Below are 17,060 nucleotides of genomic sequence, written 5' to 3'. Positions count from 1 at the left end.
AGTTGCCACTTTGCGTTGATTTTAAACACATCGACAACTTTTGGATTCAAAGTGGAACTTTAATGAAGTTGACCTCAGAAACCCCCAGTTGACAAACCAGTGTGAACTCAGTCGCTCTGCAGCTTTCAGTCACATCACCCTGTCTTCTTCAGCAGCTTGTCAAACAGGAAGAACCTCACTCGTTCATCACGTGCTTCATCAGGAGGTTGAGTTTCCTGTTCGTCCCTTTTTCGACCTCGGACACGATGTTCGTTAAATCGTCTCCACACAAAGTCCCCGTCTCTGTTCGCTCGGGGGCTTCAACTGCATCTCTTCATTTCAGGAGATGTTGGCTCCAAAGTTTGAGCTTCACAGTTCAATTAGAAACAGCAATTAATGTCTCTGCTAAGGACTTTGGGGGCCCGGGGCAAAGTGGCCTGAGGGGCCCCTTCATCATGACAGGGGAGGGGGTTCTGACTTCTCCTGTACATCACGGATCATAGAATCTGTTCTTTCTCTGGATCAACATCTCTTCTCAGCTGTTTCATTCATGCTTCACGATCACGTGGTTGATGATCAGCTTCCAGCGGAGTTTCGGTATCGCAGGTTTTTATTCATTCATGTTTGTCGGGGGAGTTTAGATCTCAGCTGAAGTGCGTGGGTCTTTGAGAGCTACCTTAAATAAAGAGAAGGAGAATATTATATTATTATTTTTCTTTAAAATGTCAGAAAGAATATCTTGAAATTATTTGTTTACTTTAAAAACCTAAATATAGCCGATACAATTTTTTAATTCTTCACAACTGGAACCAATTTCCTGTCTTTTCTTGCAAAATAAACAACTTTAAATATCTTTCTCTGTAATAACAGTTTCATCGAGACACTTTTCACTCACGTTTCCATCAAACAGTCTGAGGTCATCGCGGGTGAGGTCTGCACTTTCACACTTTCATCACCAAATGCACTCATGTGAAGAGCACGTTAATCTGGACCTTTACCGGAGCAGGTGCACGTTCATTACATAAATGAACTGCACCCCGACATGCAGCGAACGCCTGCTTTGTCATCATCCGTGCATCTGCAACGACCCTTAGCAGATTGAAGATAAATTATGTTTCAGATTAGACAGGAGGAAGGAGGAGGAGGACGGGCACAGTCGGCTTGATGGTAAACTCATTCAGCTGCAGGAAAAAGAGGATTAGAAAAACGGCCTTACACAACCTTGGTAATAAATAAACCCAAGTGGCCGCTGTGGACGTCCACATCAGGACCAGAACGAAAGCTTCCACCGGAGCCTGCGTGACACCCGTCAGGCTGATTAACATGAAGTGTTTCCACACCTGAGCGCTAGTCTCCCAGACAGGTGGGCACCCGGCGTCCTACGAGGAGCCGGCTCAGACTAATAACAGTATCCAAGCCCCATTAGCCGGTTTGCTATGGTCTCCTCGCTGCCACCGCTGACACTTCACGAGATGGCACACCCAGGGGAGGGCACTGTCACCTTGGATTAAAGCATCTTTTGAATAATGCCTCTTTGCACGTCACTCGGTCTAAAGAAAGCTTTAGCGCACTGTGCATAAAGCATTTTGTGCACTCAAAGCCTCGGTGGTGTATGGATATTAGCAGCTGTGCCTTCCCCCATCCTGCGTGTGAGCATAATATCAGATGTATTCATACACAGAATATTGTGCAAAGACATAGATCTAACCCAAAATGAGCAGGGAAGTCTCTGATGCTGCGGAAATCTGAACTCGGACATGAACCGACGTTTGTTCTCATCGTTGATTCATCTGTGAATGTTTCTGCTAATTAATGACGTGAAAAATATACAATTCTTCAAATATCTGGTTTTGTGCGACCGACAAATAAGAAATTCAAGATATTCGCATCGCAGAGATAAAAATGGAGAGAATCCGAGAAGCTGGAAGAATAAATGACCCAAACTATTTGACCTTGAGGAAGAAATGTGAACATGAGGACGAGCGGAAAGAGGAATGTTCATTTAGAGAATGAAGAAGCTGGAATGTTAAAGCTCCTGCAGTTTATCGTCATTATGATTAAAAACAGACACGTTAACCCGACTCTCCTCACGTCTCCAGTGTTCTATCGTCTTAAAGGTCGGGGGGGGTTTTACAATCTGCAACTTTACGTCTCAAAATCTCGAGGCGCTCATTAACATCGGTTTCAGCTTCTGCAGGCGACTCTGAAAACACTGAATTATTTAAGACCCAGTTAAGGTTTTGCTGGTGAACTTCGTGAAGCATTTATCAGGTCAAACGATCAATAATTGATTTCCTCGTTTGGCCTGATGGGGGCGGTAGAAACGAGTCATAAACTCTTAAGTTAACATAGCGATCAATTCAAATCAGTTGCTTGTACGACGCATAGTGTTTATACAGCGACATCTTTTATTTAAAGAGAAAATAAAATGTGATGTATGTTTTTACTTATGCCTCTAAACAAAGAAGACATTTAAAGCATAGACACAAAAATAAGGATGGACGACATGTGGGATCTCAAAGCTGAAGCCACACTATCACAATCGCCCCCTGGTGGCTGGAAATAAAACCCACCTCCTCCATGTTAGTGGAAGGGACATGGACTGTTATGGATCCTCTTTATATACAGTCACTGATCATCTTTATATACAGTCACTGATCGTCTTTATATATAGTCACTGATCCTCTTTATATACAGTCACTGATCGTCTTTATATACAGACACTGATGATCTTTATATACAGACACTGATCATCTTTATATACAGACACTGATCATCTTTATATACAGTCACTGATCATCTTTATATATAGTCACTGATCATCTTTATATACAGTCACTGATCATCTTTATATACAGACACTGATGGTCTTTATATACAGTCACTGATCCTCTTTATATACAGTCACTGATGGTCTTTATATACAGTCACTGACGGTCTTTATATACAGTCACTGATCATCTTTATATACAGTCACTGATCATCTTTATATACAGTCACTGATCCTCTTTATATACAGTCACTGATCATCTTTATATACAGTCACTGATCCTCTTTATATACAGTCACTGGTCATCTTTATATACAGTCACTGACGGTCTTTATATACAGTCACTGATCATCTTTATATACAGTCACCGATCATCTTTATATACAGTCACCGATCATCTTTATATACAGACACTGATCATCTTTATATAAGTCACCATCATCTTTATATACAGTCACTGATCCTCTTTATATACAGTCACTGACGGTCTTTATATACAGTCACTGATCATCTTTATATACAGTCACTGATGGTCTTTATATACAGTCACTGACGGTCTTTATATACAGACACTGATCATCTTTATATACAGTCACCGATCATCTTTATATACAGTCACTGATCTCTTGTACGATCATCTTTATATACAGTCACTGATCATCTTTATATACAGTCACTGAATCTTTATATACAGTCACTGATCCTCTTTATATACAGTCACTGATCATCTTTATATATAGTCACTGATCATCTTTATATACAGTCACTGATCATCTTTATATACAGACACTGATGGTCTTTATATACAGTCACTGATCCTCTTTATATACAGTCACTGACGGTCTTTATATACAGTCACTGAGGTCTTTATATACAGTCACTGATCATCTTTATATACAGTCACTGATCATCTTTATATACAGTCACTGATCCTCTTTATATACAGTCACTGATCATCTTTATATACAGTCACTGATCCTCTTTATATACAGTCACCGGTCATCTTTATATACAGTCACTGACGGTCTTTATATACAGTCACCGATCATCTTTATATACAGTCACCGATCATCTTTATATACAGACACTGATCATCTTTATATACAGTCACTGATCATCTTTATATACAGTCACTGATCCTCTTTATATACAGTCACTGACGGTCTTTATATACAGTCACTGATCATCTTTATATACAGTCACTGATGGTCTTTATATACAGTCACTGACGGTCTTTATATACAGACACTGATCATCTTTATATACAGTCACCGATCATCTTTATATACAGTCACTGATCCTCTTTATATACAGACACTGATCCTTTATATACAGTCACGATCATCTTTATATACAGACACTGATCACATATACAGTCACTGACGGTCTTTATATACAGTCACCGATCATCTTTATATACAGACACTGATGGTCTTTATATACAGTCACTGATGGTCTTTATATACAGTCACTGATGGTCCTTATATACAGTCACTGATCATCTTTATATACAGTCACTGATCATCTTTATATACAGTCACTGATCATCTTTATATACAGACACTAATCATCTTTACATTAGCTACAGTCGCTGGTTTAATGATCATTCTATAAACAAACACAATTAGGAGCCACAGTAACGAGCTTTTATCACATGAATCATTAATAACATGATTTACATGTTAATCTTTAATCAGAATTGTGTTGAAAGTGAGTAAAGCACTAATGGATCAGTCTGATCTGATCTCAGTTCAGATCGTGTCTGTGAGCAGTGTCGGTGGATCTCTGCTCGGTGGATGTTGTTCCAGCTCGTCCCCCGGGGACTCTTCGGTATTGACTCAGCGGGACCATCTGTCCATCTGCTCGCAGCCCGATCTGCTGCGCGAGGAGAGCTGCTCCGTGTCCCGGACGCGCGGGCACGAGCCGCTCCTCCGCGCACGGATTCGGTCCTAAATCACTTCACCCTTCAACTTTGTGGCCGCGGTGACGTGCGGAGTGCGGAGGGATGTGGAGCCGGGATGTGGAGCCGCGGAGAGCCGCTGCATAATTAACTCCCCGGCGAGGGATGCGCGGAGTCCCCCCACCCACCCCGCGATAATAAGACGCGCAACGTGGGCGGCGCGTGGAGGAGGAGGAGACGGATCCACGGCGGAGGCATCACGGCGGATCCGCGCACGGGTCAGACGCCGGATGAGGAGCTGGAGGAGCAGGACGCTGCAGGAGGACGCTGCGGAGTTGCGTTGGACAGGGAGCTTCTGTGCGCAGTGAGTGTGATGGTGCGCGTGTCCCCGAGGTGCGGTCTCCAGTTTAACGCGCAGTGACGACTTCAGCAGACACCCAGGGGGAAAGCGAGAGGACCGGGGAGGACACCTCATCCACCCGCTGGCCGAGGGGGACATCTCTGTCTCCGTGACTGGACCATCGCCTCTGGTTTCATCCGGAGACCATCACGTGGAGACCTCGCTCCCCAAACACACCTCGTCTCCGGGTAATGCGACTTCCCCTGCGCGCGGAGCCTCGGAGGACCGCTCCTGTGCAGGGTGCAGGACGCACAACATCCCGGGAACTCCTCACAGAAACACCTCCAGTTCACCCGGGATCATGATGTGAGGAACTAACAGGTCTGGAAATGCGTCGCAAAGGCTTCATCCTGCTCCAGGTAAGTTCTGCGCCTGTTGTGCGCTTTGACCCCATGTGATTAAAACAGTTGTAACAGACGCGGGCTGCAGCGTCAGAGTCTAATCTAGATGTGAAGGGATTTGACACCATCATCCCGTCCAGATGTTGGGTTCTCTGGGTGCTGTCGCCCTGTCTCACAGCTGTTTAACAGAAACCACATGCCATGCAGAGAGGTGCTCGTGGAACCCTGCGTTTGGAGCTGAGAGGTTCTCACTGCGGCACATTAGGAACAATCTGCTTCTTGTTAGGTGACAGACACGCTGGAGCTGCCGGTGATGGGGTTTACTCGCCCACACAGACACACGAGAGGAGCCCGTGGGGTTAAGATGGCCTGAGAACACGAACCCGAGTGACACAAGCAACCGCTGCTGAAGCTGGACGAACCTCGACTCGGGACGAACACACGCAGGGAGACACAGAGGAGGAGGAAACACGCTGATGCGTAAAATTCACATTTTCTGTTGCGAGCAAAACCCAGAGCCCAGGAGGCAGCACTCGGGGCATGTGGTCTACTTTGTTCTGCTCATGCAGATGTTGCTCCAGATGCCTGAGGAGGATTACTTCATCCACCCCCCCCCATTGTGTGAAGAAATCTGTGCCACCAAGAATAGTAAAGAATCCTCTGAAGCCTTTTTCTGAAACGACCCTGCTTCTATTCCTGTTGTGATTTAAGTGCCGGGGGGGGGGGGCTCACTCACAGGAACTCGCAGGTCACATACCAGACAAAGTAACTGAGTACTTTGGCTTCATTACTTTGCCCAAATACAAGTATTTCTGTGCAGCTGTGGTGGAAGATGTGGTCGAAGTTAAAGTGGCAACAACACACATGTGGAAACACTGCATGTGTGAAAACAAGTTAGAGATGTACTGAAACGATGCAGCTGATAAAGGTTAATTTAATATTGAGGGGTTGATAACTATCATAATTTAATTATTAATTAGGTTATAAAAAACACAATATTTTCATTTGAAAGCGTAAAGTAGCACTGAGAAGATGTTGAAGTTAAAAATGTACAAACAGTACAAGGGTTATACTTTAATCTGAAGCTGATAAAGGTGCTGCTGACTCTAACCCACGTGATGTCATCTGACCTAAAATTGATTTATTTATTGATCATATTGTAAAAAACACAATGTTGCCATTTAAAATGTAATGGAGTATAAGTAGTAGAAATACTCAAGAGAAAGTACAAAAGTATTGGATCACAGTTACTTTAATGTCACAGCCGAGTGGTGAATTCCCACGACGGATCAATAAGTAACCAAACGTGGTTTATTTAAATAGTATTTTAAAATACTCAAGTAAAGTACCGAACCTGAGTAAACGTACTTGGTTTCTTGCCACTACTAATTAAACATCTTGTACTTTTCAGAGGGAGATATCGAAACTTTTACTAAACTATTCTTGTCAGCTTTAATTACTAGTTGTGTTTCACATTTTGCTCAACATGTTTTCGTACGTTTTCCACATGATCCTCCAGAAACATGACGCATGCATGAAAACACAGGTCATAACTCCTGACTCTGCTGAGACACATAATAGAAAACAGCACAACTAAAGTCGATTTAATGGGAAATAAAGCTGCAGAAAACACGTTTTTAAGGACAGAACACGCAGGTTTGTTGCAGCTTCGCCTCATCAACATTTAAGAAGCTGCTCACATATCAACGCATCAATAAGATTGGTGCCAAGTTTGGATACTTTTACTCAAGTCCCAGAATATTTCCCCCTGCACAGAAATCGATGCTCCCTGATGAAATACGTGCAGATCTCCCTGCTGCGGCCTCAGTTTTAATGACGTGTAAGGAGCCGAGCAGCTGGTACAGTCGGTCACACAGAACCACGATACCCGCACAGCCGTCACCCAGCGGCCGACAGACGCAGCGAACCATCAGCACCACTTCTCTGAAATCTGGGGCACTCTAGCGTTTTTATCTGGTGCGACTACACACCCTGCTGCCGCCGCACGCTGCTGTAACCATCGGTGTGTCGAGCGTCCACACGACACACGACCCGGAGAGTTGAAGGAAAATTCAGCGGACGTCGCGTCCGACAAACGTGAAGTGTTTACAGTTTCTGGTGATGCATCATTGATGAGCTGAAGGATGTTTTATTTAAGGAGGAAATGAATCATTGGCTTTATTGGTAATAGCCACCGCCCTCTCGTGTCCACGGGGACCAGTGCACACTTAAGGACAGCTGCACTGAGACGTCACCTCGTTTACTGGGGGTCAATTAGGAAACAAAGAGCTAACTGGTGACATTTTACAGTCTTTCGTGCCTCTCAGGGAAACGGCACTGACAGATGCTGCGTGTGTGCCGGCAGCAGTTCACCGTTTCCAGATGAAAAACGAAGCACAATACAAACACTCACTGGGTGTTTACCAGCAGCACTGTTGTGTTGTGTTTCCACCTCGTGTGAGTCTGTGTGAGTCTGTGTGTGTGTCTGTGTGTGCGATGGTGGCAAACTGTGGTCCTGGAGACACCGGCTGCAGCAGGAACTACCACTTAGGCGCTTGTGAGTGCTTTGGCAGGTGTTCATATGCGGACAGATTTCTGTCACCACAATAACGTCACAGCCGTGCAAGACACACTAACTTTACAGGTGTGTTGATGAAAGGCAGAGAGATGGGTGTGGTCCCCGCGGGGGTCAAGAGGTAATTGGATTAGTAATTAGAGGGTTGGAATTAGGGGGAGGGGACACTGATCCCTCACTTCACACCCCTGACGCACATTTCTCTCATCTTTGTATCAGAGTTTTTCTTAAATTCAGTCCAGATGCACCAAATTGTAAAAAGCTCACAGATATCAGTCCAGTGAATACGACCAGGATGAACCCGCCTCGCCCATTGTCAGCTGGGATTGGTTGCAAACCCCCGTGTGACTTTCAGAGGATAAGCGGTATGGATAATGGATGAATGGATGTTATGTTATGTTATGTTATGTCGACCTGCTCATGCATTTTAAACTACATCTTTCCAGGTTGTTACACAAACTTGCTGTTATAGAATTTTTGTTTCCAAGACCGAGACAAAGAGTCAGTAACTTTTTTTAAAGCCACAAATTAAACTTACGAGACTTGAAGGTCTCTCAGGAGAGATGATGTCTCCTCCAAGGCCCAAAGTCTCCTCACGAAACTACGTTTAAATTCACTAGATCCAGATTTGTATTTTGGATCTGAAGCAAATTACACACACTCATAACAGTAAGTTCCCTAAACATGTCTTAGTGTTTCATCAGGACGATTTATTCTGTAAGAAATCAAAGAAAATGTTGAAATCTGTCTTATCTCACAAAGCTAAAGAGAATCCAAGTTGAATGAGCTCTTCAGTGACTCAGACCACATCCTGCCAACAAGTTTTAATGAAATCAGTTCAGGAGCTTTGGAGATTTTGTGCTCACAAACAAATGGACGGGGGTGAAAACAGATTCCTCTAATAAATCCCATCCACTGGAACCTTCAGCTCAAACTACAAACACACTACAAATGACGATTGACGGCTGAGGCTGACTCACGATTGGTCGACGAGACCCGACACCGCTCCGATCAGACTGTGAAGGCACAAGATGGCAGCTTCACTGTTGGCGAGTGGAAGGAAGTGGAGACATGTCGTCCATCGGGACATTCAGTCAATGCTTGGAACCGCACGTTCTGTCCGCTGGGTTTCTCTCCGTCCTCCTTCCACAGTCCAAGGACACGTAGACGGGCGTTAGGTGCATCGTCGACTTTAAATTGCCTGTATGTGTGAATGTGAGTGTGAACGGTTGTGTGTCCCTGTGAAGTCCAGGCTGAACGCCGCCTCTCGCCCAATGTCATCCCAATGCCACGAGGAGAAGTGAACAGATAACAGACTCGGATTTCAACACGTTGACGGGTGTTGTGCTTTTTGTTTTTAAGTTGCCATCCGTCTCGGTTTGTTTTCATCCGTCCAAGTGATGGGACGAGACTCTGAACCCTGAACTCCGCTGTGCCGCCGTTTCTCTCAACCCTAAATACAGGTTCTCATATTCCTGTTGTGGTGGAAACAAATAAAACACCAGTATAAGCTGCTTAAGTCACATGAGATCCAGCAGATACAGTCAGACAACTTCCTGAGCTCTCTACTGTCGTTTTATAATTATGTGCATTATTCAATGTTTTCCCCTCTGCACAAATGCAAAGTAGGAACCCCCCCCCCACCCACCCACCCACACTACCCCGACGCACAAACGGAAATACTGTGAATTTAACATTGCAACCTTCAGAGGAGGTAATAAGTCATTTCTTTGCCTTAATATTTCATTGAACGCCCGTACCTGTGAACATGAAAGTGTGTTTCATGTGTTTCACAGGCAGAATGGTTCCGCACAACAAAGTGCTCTGTGTTCACGGCCCTGCGTCGGGCGGGAGGTGTTGTAAATACATGCATCAGCCGCTCAAAGGCAGGATGAGTCCCTCGGCTCGGTTCTGCACAACTTCACGTAGCCGGGAATTAGAGGGAGCATGTGGCAGCGAGGGCCGAGTCGTCAGGACGGAGGGATGATGTCATCCGAATCACAGATTACGCCTGATCCCCGTGTCTCTCCTCTGTTTTGCAGGTGTGTGCCGTCGTCAGCCTCCTGCCGTCAGCCGCCTCAGCGGATCTGACGTGCGAAGCTCTGCTTATGCTGTCAGGGAATTTCTCATGTAAGTCTCACGAGCGCCGAGGCCTGGCAGTAATTTCCCAGTGAACAAACCGATGTGACGATTCAATGTGTTCCACTGTTGTGTTCCAGATTGAATTGATTTTCAGTCAAGATGGTAACCGCTAAACGCCAAGACCTCGCCCTCAATCACAACTTTCCCCTTGTAGATATTGGCAAACTGTCTTATTATTCCATCTCTGTGCTGAGCTCACAAACACAGTAATGGCTGGTTATTAAACACACACACACACACACACACACACACACACACACACACACACACACACACACACACACACACACACACACACACACACACACACACACACACACACACACACACACACACACACACACTGTGTATCTGACAAACTCTCTTTTTTACACAAACTCTTATTTAGGTTAAATCATTAGAAACAGAGAAAAGCAGGATTTGCTTGGAGGAGAGAAGCTGGGGCCAGACAGCGTTTGGTGTTTGGCTTCATTAAACCAATTAAAGCTTGAACTGATTATCTAATTAGTTTGAATTGTGGTTAAATAGCTTCTGTTAATCAGCTCATTTCAGTTATTATTAGTTTCAGATGAAGTCCGGTATTTAACGTTGACATCTTATGATTCAAACCAGGAAACATTTATGACTTCTCAGTTACTCTGCTGTTCGATCAAAGTCTTTAATCTTGACTCAGACAATTAAAAAGTTTCACAACAATCTTCTCCAGTGACGTCTGAGTAACGGTGATTATACAAATCAAATGTTACGTCGTCCAAAAGGGCAAAACGTTTGCTTGTCTTTGCCTTCAAATAAGATTTTTCCATGAATTATGTATGAGACAGATAATAAAAAAGCAGAATGGCCAAAGCTGACATATCAGCAGAGAGCGAGTTAACTCCACATATATATATAATATTTATATAATTATTCAATAAACCACAAGCAGTTTATTCGGTGCTGCTGTTGGTTTTTTCCATTTGAAACATTTCTGCAGCTGAGCTGATTAGTTTTTATAAGTTATTAGTTATAATTTATAGGCTGCAATAAAGATGGATGTAGACTAACTGACACTTATTGATGATATCCTATATCACATACAGGTCACAGGGGATATGTCTTTTTATCGGCTTTGTGATTCAGCCTCTCCTCGTCCGCGCTGACTTGAGGGAAATAATAATAACGTCAGCAGATATTGACCAAACAAACAGATCCTGTATCTTCATCAAGGTTAGAAAACATTCATCAGGAAACACTGAAACAATCTGAGTAAGGGAATCCTCAAGGAATCCTACATGTCCTATAACACAACCCTCCCTGTGCACGTATAGGAAACCTTCTCCATGTATAGAACAAGATAACCCACATGTGATCGTCAGGTTTATTTTCTCAGACTATAGAGAGCGCTCCCAAAACCACAAAACACATTAAACAGTGGTTTACACAGGCTCAGGCCAATTCATATAATGTATAATTTACTTCTCATCGGACAGAATCACCAAAACCTGTAAACGTTTGTCATCGGCAAAGGGGTGAACTCTTCAATTCAAGAGGTTCGACAGCCAATCAGAGACCAGACACGGCAGTGGAGGGTTTCTCCTGGTGACAGACTGTGACAGAGTGTGACCCAAACCCTTGGGTTATAATTGCCGGCTTAAGAAATGAGCATTGCCGCGGTGAAAGGAGGAATTAAAGGGTTAAAGGGAGAGACGGATACAAACGAGTTTAAAGAAAACAAAGACTGACAGTTGAAGACGTCTCCTGGGTCAAAGTCAGATCTGTCTTTTTGTCCAACACAGCACACGTCTTCTGTTCTTGTTTCTGACAGAAAAGATTCACAGCTCAGCCTCGACAGGAAGATGTAAATAAGAGCGACCGGTGCTGTGGTTCCTCTTGTGAGGAGAAAACTAATCCCTGCTTATTTCTCATGTTTTTTCTCTTGGATTAAATCATTTTCTCACCACAAAGAAGTGTGAACACGCTGGTGTAAAAAAACACATTAGCATTAAGCGTCAACTTTTGCCCCGCGGAGCATCGTCATTTCCGGATCTTCTCATCTAAATCTTCTTGAGTTATTAAAGAAATAATAGCCTGACCCCTCAGGGCACGTCTACATCCATATTCACAGCTCGCGTCCTGTTATTGCTCGGGGAAAGGTCTGTCACCAATGTTTACCGTTGCCCTTTAATGCTCACCCTTTGTCGCTGATAAGCTGAATCTAATGAGATTTTCATTGCCTCGTCTAAACCGTGCAAACAGAGGTTCTGGATATTGATGAAACTCTCCCTCTGGATTTCAGTACAGTCCCTGGCGGCCTCCTGGAACCAAACCCTGGGCAACGCCACAGGTCAGTGGAGCGGTGAGTTGGACACGTTTCTTCTTCTCTGATTCCCTGCGCTGTTACTACAAAGCAGAGTTGTTGTGGAATCCCCAACACGGGGAACAAGTTAGATCTGAACTCAGATTATAACGCCAAACATCAAAGAGGAGAACAATGCTGGAAATAGACACTGGCGTGGAGCCACAGGAGACGGCGTTCAGCTCGGCGGAGCAAAGCAAAGTGCAGCAGTAATCATTAAATCTCATGTACACAAACCGGTTTCTCAGCTCCACAGTTTACTGCCAACATCATTGAGGCATTAGCAGAATTTCACCATGCCTATATGTAGTTCTGAGCCACGTCAGGAATGTATGTCTGACATTTCTTGTCCCCCCCCCCCCACGATTCAGGCTCTGGACTCTACTGCGACACCTCCATCGATGGCATCGGCACCTGCTGGCCCAGGAGCGGCGTCGGCCAGATGGTGTCGCGACCCTGTCCAGAGATGTTCCACGGGGTCAAATACAACACCACCAGTAAGTTCTGCATGTTGTGCCAGCAGGAGCAGAACCAACAGACTCAAAAACAACATGTTATTACATTTGTGCCTCTATACCCTTCTCCCCTCCCCCCCTCCCCCCCGGGCAAATCCTGTTTACGTGATTGTGTATTCAGAAATTAACATGAAAATACAAATTAGCCAGAGACGCACAATAGTATGTGAAAAATGTGGACACAAAAGTAGGACTGCTGCGGATTATGTTGCCTGAAATGCCAGAAAGAATGAACATGTCCCGGAGACAAATGGTCCCGCTGTGAAAACTGGGGTTTTCATCAGGAAACGTAAAAGGAAAAACGTGATTAAACACAAAAGGAAACATAAAGCTGCGTAAGCCTGTTGCCACGAAGGAAACAACACACACCAGAGGAGATAAATGTGGTTACTGGTGTTAATAACCTTCAGAGATACTTCATGAAACCTGATCCAGGGCACAGAATCAATTATCTGACCTGTATTTACCTTCGGTGTCTCTGTGGATATTCATCAGATTCTGTTAGAGTAAGAAACTGCTTCAGGTTTCTGCTCCGGTGACGAACTGTCCCTGAACTCTGCTGCTCGACGGTTTCCACGAAGGTCGAACTCCTCAAGTGGCATCAAGCAGCTACAGGAAGCTGACCTGCTCCGTAAATCACGTCCATCGCTCGCTTACAAAAAAACAATTTGACCAAAAAGGTAAAAATCAATATTTCATAGCAGTGTCTGATCCAGACTAATATATCTCAACAACTGATGAATGGATTGTAATGAAACGTCTCACAGACATTCATCATCTCCTGAGGATTAATCCTGCTGGCAGTATTTTTCTTGTGATGTGTCCTTACTGCTGTGAATTGTCATGCAAACATTCAGTGTTTCAAGATCCCCTGAATTTTCATATAGCGCCATCTTCAGGTTTGTCCACTTCTAGTCTGAATCTCATGTTTTGTGCTAATTTTTTAGCTCAAATCTGCAACAAATGGTGTTTTGGTCACATTGAAGGAGCAAAAACGAGCTCAAGCACTTTAGCCTATCATCCTTTCACGGAAGCTATTTGTAACATTAGCTATTCGCCATATTCACAACGGCCATTTTCCTCTGTTGACAAGCTCAGGGTCTGAAGCTGAAATCCTGTTATCTACAGAATTAGGTCGTAACCTACCGTCGTGATCCAGGTCGTGTGTCAGGTCACAGTATCAAAGGATAACGTGGAAGTGGTTCAATGCTAACGTTAGCCTTTAGTCGATCGAATATATTGATTTACCTTCAAACATGGTTCCCTTGTTCCTTCAGATTTTAAGCATCCATTGTATCGGTCATTTTCCATCAGGGTTTTTCTATTAGCTACCACTTAGTGTGACGTCAGGGAAGCTATCAGTTAGCTAACCATCCAAGGTCGACTCACCGCAAGCTACGAGATAATTAAACGATGTTACATTCTCCCGTAGAAGCCCCAAGTCATATCATATCAACTGTGTTTTATTCGGGATGTCAAGGAGAAGCACTGCACTACCCACAATCCTCAGCTGTAGTAGCGACGTGAAATGTTCACCACAACCACGTAACGTCGCGTTGGCTACGCTCGGATCGTTCAGCGTTACGACGCTAGGTGACCACGCTAAACTCTACGAGACAAACTACGATATAACGCAGTATATCAACAACCAGGTTAAACTGGAAGTCGTTTGCAATGGTTTATGGGATGTGTAGTTCCCTCACTCTTAAATAATTATGTACAGCGTCTTAAACCTCCGTCTTTTATTCTGTTTTCCATTATTTATTTTGCTCCGAATCAAATGTGTTATGATCACGATTCATCTCGCGGCTGCTCGGCCTGGTTTCAAACTTAAACTTAAAGTTATGAAATGGAAATAAATGGAAAATCTACGAATTATAACCGTCTTGTCTTATAAACACAAAGCGACCCCCCCACTCCCACTTTAAAGTACTGATATTTTTAAGGATTAAGAAAAAAAAAATGTAGCAAACACAAAGTTAATGAAACTAGATTTATTAATGCACATACAAATGCAGCTTTCTGCCGAGTGATGCAGAACTTCTATAATTCATCAGATCCATGATTAATTCATGTTTTCATTCAGACAATGTACACGAACGACTCCTCAAACTAATAACCTCCTGTATTTACACAGTTACTGAGCAGGTAGGTCTGAAAACGTATATCTGGGGCACTGCAGCACTCTGAAGGTAACAAACACCACCCGGGGATATACAGTAAACACAATTAAGTAAATTTACGAGATAAAAGCCAATGTGTTTCCTTGGTAATTTAAAGTCCAAACCCCCCAGGACCCCGAGGACTCGTGGAGAGGGAGTGAGTGAACCGGGCTGTAATTCAGCCGCAGCTCACCAGTGATTTGACACTGCGAGGTTCATTTCACCTTCAGGATTAACATAATCTCGATTCGAGCGGAGCCTAAAAGCTTTTAAAATAGACGAGTGCCCATCAGGGGACATTGTCAGCAAAGGACAAAGGTAGAAAAATAGTTCGGGACACAAGACGATGACATTTTTACTTCATGGCAATTTAACGCTGATTCGCTCTGAACGTTGGATTCCTCCGTGATATTGTTCCCTCGTTGTGACTCATTCATGACAAATGAAGCATGGCTGCTTTAACCTTTGGGTGTATTATTAGCATGAATGAATTACTAGTCATTGTGAAATATTTATTATTTTCCCATGAGCGAGGTCAAAGGAAGCACATGTGACAAGCCCACCTGAAATGTTTGTTTCATCTCGTCAGCTAATAGATCATAAAATGTTGTTTTTGTTACTGAACAATGTGCTTTTATATTTGAGAGAATTCTCAGCTTTGATTCAAGGTTTAATCTTCATCACTTGACGACGACCGTCAGGATGTGGAAGTTTTCTCTTTCACAAAAATGTTCAAAAGTCAGAATGAGTCTGATGAAGCAGCCGCACACGTTTTAATTTTCACTGAATCTCTAAATATCTCAACTATTGAACGGATTGTTAAAGTTCTCCGTGTCATCATGTTCCCCTCGGGTTGAGTTCTGATAATTTATCGATCAGTTACAAGGTTATTTTAGATAATTATACCAACAAATACCCTGAAAGCTCCACTGATCGATGACCTCACCACCGTGACTGATTGTTTTATTGTGCTAAAGGTTTGTTTCACTCGCTGGAAAGTCACGGGAAAGAGATGCAAATCATTTCATCGTTGTGTTTGCAGAAGAGTTGGAGCTTGTTGAGTTCACGACCCAGTGAGGGAACGAGCCGGTGAAGAGATAGAACCCAGAACGTTCGTTTTCCTTTATTTTACGTGAAGCACTTCGCTGGTTTGTGTATCTCTGAATATTTGACGACCACATAGAGACACAAAACTACAAGGGGCCTCAACATGACTATAAATAGATGCAAAACAATCACAGAGGGAACAGAAGTGACAACAAAGAGACGCAAGATAAATAGAAGTAGATGCAAATCAAGTGTATTGAAGACCAGCGTGAGAGTTATGGAAAGTTATGGAATCGACTAAAGCGACACAGAAATCATGAAAACTCAGAACACATCTGTAAACAGGAGTTTCACTCTGGAGTCTTTCTTAAGCACAGAAGGTATTTTACTGTTTGTCTCCATGATTCCACCTGAGCTGCACATTGAGTTTTATAGTTTTTCATATTTATTCCCGAGCATTTCTCTCAGTCTAATACCTCGTGTTTGCTGAAGCGACTCATTTTAACCTCGACCACATGTTGGATCTCGTCGGGGAGATTGACAGAGGACGCTCGTCCATCGTTTCCAGCTCAGTGATTGGATGAAAAGTGGAGGTGGTGAAAACTGCAGCCTTGAAATTTAAAACTTCTCCACATGACAATCATTTATTTTTATTGTCTGAGCCAAAGCTGTCGCTGAAGAATGTGGAAAATGCTCTAAACTGAGTTTACATTTTATTATCTGTTACTATCAGTTCCTCTGGTTCTATTGGACGCGTCTTGTTATAATATATATAATTAATATCGTTTGTTCATGTGGTGATTGTTTTAGTTTTAATACATAATTCATAAATTAATTTTAATACATATGTTTTTTATATTTAAATATTTGTGTTATTGTAATGAGATAGGACGC

General features: G+C 43.4%; 1 protein-coding gene across 2 annotated transcripts in view; it reads left to right on the top strand.

Annotated features, from left to right (window-relative positions):
• Window positions 1-4,840: 4,840 nt before the first annotated feature.
• LOC118101045 (corticotropin-releasing factor receptor 1) overlaps window positions 4,841-17,060 on the top strand; it is a 41,289-nt gene continuing 29,069 nt past the window's right edge. Inside the window, exons 1-4 of one of the 2 annotated variants that reach the window (XM_035146674.2) lie at window positions 4,841-5,408; window positions 10,008-10,095; window positions 12,383-12,430; window positions 12,814-12,939. In XM_035146674.2, coding sequence (XP_035002565.1) covers window positions 5,379-5,408; window positions 10,008-10,095; window positions 12,383-12,430; window positions 12,814-12,939 — 292 coding nt within the window. In that variant the 5' untranslated portion in view covers window positions 4,841-5,378. Of the gene's footprint in view, window positions 5,409-10,007; window positions 10,096-12,382; window positions 12,443-12,813; window positions 12,940-17,060 lie in introns of both variants that reach the window. The other variant, XM_035146673.2, reaches the window with a different exon arrangement.

Source organism: Hippoglossus stenolepis, chromosome 21 (genome assembly GCF_022539355.2).
Source record: "Hippoglossus stenolepis isolate QCI-W04-F060 chromosome 21, HSTE1.2, whole genome shotgun sequence".
Taxonomy (NCBI): Eukaryota; Metazoa; Chordata; class Actinopteri; order Pleuronectiformes; family Pleuronectidae; genus Hippoglossus; species Hippoglossus stenolepis.
The sequence above is the reverse complement of the archived record's forward strand: the minus strand, read 5'-3'. Positions and strand labels throughout refer to the sequence as shown.